Source organism: Penaeus monodon, chromosome 11, assembly GCF_015228065.2.
Source record: "Penaeus monodon isolate SGIC_2016 chromosome 11, NSTDA_Pmon_1, whole genome shotgun sequence".
Taxonomy (NCBI): domain Eukaryota; kingdom Metazoa; phylum Arthropoda; class Malacostraca; order Decapoda; family Penaeidae; genus Penaeus; species Penaeus monodon.
Genome location: NC_051396.1, coordinates 30,387,841 through 30,392,840, shown reverse-complemented (window position 1 = coordinate 30,392,840; position 5,000 = coordinate 30,387,841). Strand labels below are relative to the sequence as shown.

The 5,000-nt window shown below is 33.8% G+C and overlaps 2 protein-coding genes across 2 annotated transcripts in view; one reads left to right on the top strand and one right to left on the bottom strand.

Moving 5' to 3' along the window:
• LOC119578898 (agrin-like) overlaps positions 1–1,968 on the top strand; it is a 54,885-nt gene extending 52,917 nt beyond the window's left edge. The window contains exon 10 of the mRNA XM_037926564.1: positions 138–1,968. Within this exon, the coding sequence (XP_037782492.1) occupies positions 138–384 (247 nt within the window). The 3' untranslated portion in view covers positions 385–1,968. The remainder of the gene's footprint in view (positions 1–137) is intronic.
• A 2,551-nt stretch (positions 1,969–4,519) lies between these two features.
• The window catches only part of LOC119578896 (U3 small nucleolar RNA-associated protein 15 homolog), a 16,725-nt gene continuing 16,244 nt past the window's right edge, over positions 4,520–5,000 (bottom strand). Inside the window, exon 11 of the mRNA XM_037926560.1 lies at positions 4,520–4,755. Within this exon, the coding sequence (XP_037782488.1) occupies positions 4,543–4,755 (213 nt within the window). The 3' untranslated portion in view covers positions 4,520–4,542. The remainder of the gene's footprint in view (positions 4,756–5,000) is intronic.

The window sequence follows — 5,000 nt, the reverse complement described above, 5'->3', positions numbered from 1 at the left end:
GATAGATAGATAGAGACAGACAGACAGACAGACAGACGGAGATAAACATATCATATTCTACGATTGAAATGATAATAATGATTAAATAAATCAACAAAATTAAGCGTTTTCCACCTCCGCTCCCTCCTTTTCCACAGCCGCCACGTCTTCGAAGTCCCAATCAAGAACTGCCTCGCGGGCTTCAACTTCATCAAATGTCTGAAGTTCTGCCCGCCCATGTTCGACCCTGTGTGCGGCACCGACGGCAAGACATACAGCAATGAGTGTTTCCTGCAGATGGAGAATTGCCGCACCCGCAGTCTGGGCCGCAGTCTCGTCACCCGCATTTACCATGGCAAATGCGGCCAGCCAGTTCCTGAGGCGAAGCTTTACATGTTCAGATAAAAAATCCAGCGATGAGAGAAAAAAAAAAAAAGAATGCTAGAGAAATTCAATGCCTTTCCCTATTTATGTGATAAAATGTGAAATCTGAGGGTGGACTACAAGTATATATATATATTTTTTTTTCTGGTGATTTTTCTGTTTAGCGTAAGCTTTGTTGTGTAGATTTTAATGCATTCTGATCTGAATCTAATGATGATTACAAATGCGTTCATTGAATCTAATTATTGTAAAAAAAAAATGTTATATGATTTTTTTTATTTCATTTTATATATTCACTTATTTTCTGTCTGTCATTTTGTGCATTTGATTATTTATCCATCTATTTATTCATTAATATTTCTGTTAATTTATTCATGCATGTATTTATTCATTTATCAATGCTTACCTATTACAAGTGCTAAACAAATGCCATCAGACCAGCCATAACATTTGCTTCAGTAAAAATATTATCACACAATAAGCTTATTAGTAAAACATAGGAGGGGATTTTCATAGCACTTTACTTATAGAAAGTTCAACATTAGAAAAATTAATATTGCTGAAAATGCTAACTCTGAAAGTTAACCAGACAACTATAACACTAGTATTTGCTACTTTTGGGGGCAGCTGCAATATAACAGTATTTGTTCTTGGGATTACAGTTACCTCACAAATGTTCCCAATGTAATTTTTCTTTTTTTTCTCCCTTTTTTTTATTAATTGCATATCAGATTTCTTAACTGTGTAGTTGTTGAGTTAAATTTTATATACTTTTTCCCCAAAAAATCTGTCAGTGATACCAACTTCCCTTTTCATTTTAACTCATGCAGAATTCTCAAACACACTATAAAAATCACCTCTTAGGTTTTACTAAGCTAACAGGCAAAATCCCAGTAACCCGAGAAAAAACATATCAAAAGTCTACACGTTTTTGCCAAGCGTGGAGCTGGTAATCTTTACAATATTTTTTCACTAGTATAAAATTTCACCTTTGACTCTCTAACTGAACTGAGTTTAATTACATTACCTATTAATTTCTTGAGCATCCCAACCCCTCCAATAGAAAACATAACACCCTTGACATACATGTCAACTTGTTAATTATTTATTCGCAGCTTTCTTTAATTTATTTATATTTATTTAATCTACTGTGTTATGTTATCAATGTTCCCAGTTGAAGAAGCGTCTGCTGTGATACTACATATATATAATTTTTTTCTCTCCTCCCCAACAAAAAATAAAACTCTTTTCTTGTAGATGTGCAACGACTAAGCCATCATAAGTGTTAGTAGCTGTTAGTAGGTTTGTTTGTACTCTAAGTTTGTTAGTAGGCGAATTGTTAGCCATGTTGATGTGGAATTAGTCCATATTTATATATACACATTTTAGAGGCGCATAAAAATGGCCTATGTAGAGCTTGGTCAAAGGAGCTGGCGTATTTTATTCAGTATTCTGATTGACTTAAGTTATTTAAGTTTCTTGATTACCCAGTTAAGATTTATGCTATTAATATTACCTGAATATGTGACATGTGTAACAGTTTTATTATATGGTATACATTTTTTCAATTATAAACGTGCAATAAAGGCTTTCCTTGAAAAGGGAGAAGATTTGTTTTATTTAAAATCCTTGAAAAGGGAAAAAATTTGTTTTATTCAAAAAACATTCATGTAAAATGTACTATTCTACTTGAAGTGTTGAGTATATACAAAGGAGTTAATCTAAAGTAATCAAAATACTAGTCCTGAATTCTTTTTACTTTTTCTGTTTCAAAGAAAAGCTTGATTTGTGATTTTTTTTTTTTTTCCCATTCAGTTTGATTCAGAAAGTAATTTCAGTTATAACTCAGTGGTTCATCCTGCTTAGGAATTCACAGACCTGGTGGCTTGTGGACCAAGTTTAAATTCTCAGGAGCCTCTGTATTGACAGGGTATATATACAAAGAAAATTTTCAAGAACTATTACAAAGAAAGAGCAAATTACATATGTGGAAAACTAAGATTAGCTGCATTACCTTACCAAATATTTATAATGATGCAGCACTCTCAGCCATATTATCAAATTCATGTGTGAATTTGTTTTTTCAACCAGGTAAGGTCTCAACATAGAAATAGGGTATTTATTCATCAGATATTCTGATGCTAATAATCAGAAATAGGTGTTATGCAAATATACTTTTCATACACTAGAGGAAAGATTATCCAGAGTTCAACTAAAATCTGAACTAAATTTCTTAATGGCTGAAAAGAAAACATCACCGATAAAAAAAGTACTAAAGGACCTGTTTCCTTCTTGCAAAATAATTCCCTCAAAAAAAGAAAGAAAGAAAGAAAAAAAAATCCCAGTCCACTTCTTTTTTGCAATATCACAGGAAACATTGCTGGGGATGTTATGTACATAGATGTCAAGTCCACTGCTATTTTAGTTAATTTATTGTATTTACACATAAATGGCTTCATTAACAGTCTAGTTTTCTTTTTTCCTTGATTCTTTAAACTACTATTTTATATCAATATTATAATGAATCATAATATCAATAATAATAACAACAGGGTCAACATTAAAAATTCAAGGAATGGAAAATCTGGTGAGGTCTTGTTAGGCCTCCTTATTGACTCTTTGATGACTGAGCACTTGTGGAATCATCTGTGTAAATAAAATTCTCTATAAAAGAAAAAAAAGCATTAAAAGTGAAGATATCAACATTTATCTTATAGATGAAAGCTAAAATCAACAAAATATCTAATTATCTGCAAATAGTCTGAGAACATCTTTGGACACATACCCTCATATGCTGTGCCTTACTGTACCTAGCAGCAATGGTTTAAGTAAAACTATGACATTTTTTTAATATGTTCATAATAAACACATTAGACAGTTATGCCAGTTATTTTCTAGCAACATTTATTCTATGTGGTTGCCAAATTCTCAATTTTGTCTAACCAAGATAAGGAGTACATAACAGTATTTCAATAATACTCCACTGACCCCCAAATTATGCACCCTCCACATTTCTTGAGCAGTGGTCCCATGAGCCCAAGACTATTTTCATAATTTGTATCCACAACTCACCTAGTCTTTTCTCTGCCACCCTCTCCTTTATCTCTCACACCCCTCCATGCCCTACATAAATCTACCTTTGCAGACATGAAGGTGTAAATACTAAAATGCACTCAATCTCATGACTGTTGTGCATTAAAGTGAAGATGTCAACATTTATCTTATAGATGAAAGCTAAAATCAACAAAAGATGTAATTACCTGCAAATGGTATGAGAACATCTTTGGACACATACCCTTATATGTTGTGCCTTACTGTATTACACATCTATATACCAACACTGTAAAGTGACAATTATACTTTCATAACAAGAACTTTACTAAATAAACTCTGTATTATTATCATTTACAATAAAGTTACTGCTGCTCATAACAGAATAAACATAAAACTCGCCAGAACATGAGTAACTAACTTCATCTATAGTTTTTCTATAATTTTGTAGCACCCCTAGGTAATGCCCTTGGCACCCCAGGATAAAGTAGGGAACCATTGCTCTGGAGCATCATGGACCACCAGTGGCATTTGTCCGTCACTTAGAAGCTATAGGTACAGGTGTGCAAAATAAGCTTGGAAGTAGGAATTGCACAAATCTGAGGAAGTTCAATTATCTACTGCACGGGTTAGTTTGCAGGACTTCAAGTATCCCCTTGCACTTTTCCCCAGATCAAGAGAGGTATTAGACTATCAGTCAGTTAATAATCAGTAGTGTACCTATTCTTTATCACTAAAATTTTTTTTTTTTTTTTCATGCAATAAAAACAGAGGTCATTTACAGTTGAGCAATAATCCTTGATAATTTGAAACACTTAACAATGTTTCCAGATTCTAATTTTCCATGTGTCAAAAACATCCTCAGTCAACACCCAATCAATTACAATACTTACTTGCTAGTAAGACACTTGGGTCTAATGTATTGTTTTTAAAAACTTTAAGTGTGAAATTGTGACAAATTATATCAAGACTATTATCTGAATTTATTGCAGCACAGATGCTTTGTTACCTGCTACCACAAGTCACATAGCATAATCAAAAGCTAAAAGTTGTTTATCATTTACTTTACATTACAGGTAGGTTGGGAAAATCTAAAACACATTCAAGCAAAATAGACTATTTTATTCTTTAGATAACATCCACAACAACAGCAGCAGCTGATTTCTTAGGTGATGATTGGAGGAGGTTGCTGCTACTTTCATTTTCGTACATTGATGTTGAAGCCAAGTGCTGCGGATTAATGGTCGAAGGTGCTCTCTCAGGTTCCGATGCAGAAAGGAACATCTCGATGGCACCCATGAGCCCAATATATTCTCTACTGATGCGGAGTTCAGCAGCAATCTGAAAAGAAATGGGCCAAAAATAAAAACCTCAAACTAAAGGCCTATACAGGCTCCCTCTTTATGGTTAGATATCCTTCACTGTTTCCAGTGCTAATGTATTTTTCCTTCTTTAGCCAGTTATGTCATGTTTGTACCCTTCAGTCGCAGATGACTTCATATGTAATGGCTGTGGTGGACCGAGTCATAGATGACACTGCATCATGACGCATACCCCAAGCCATCAGCTCACTGGATGGAGATCAT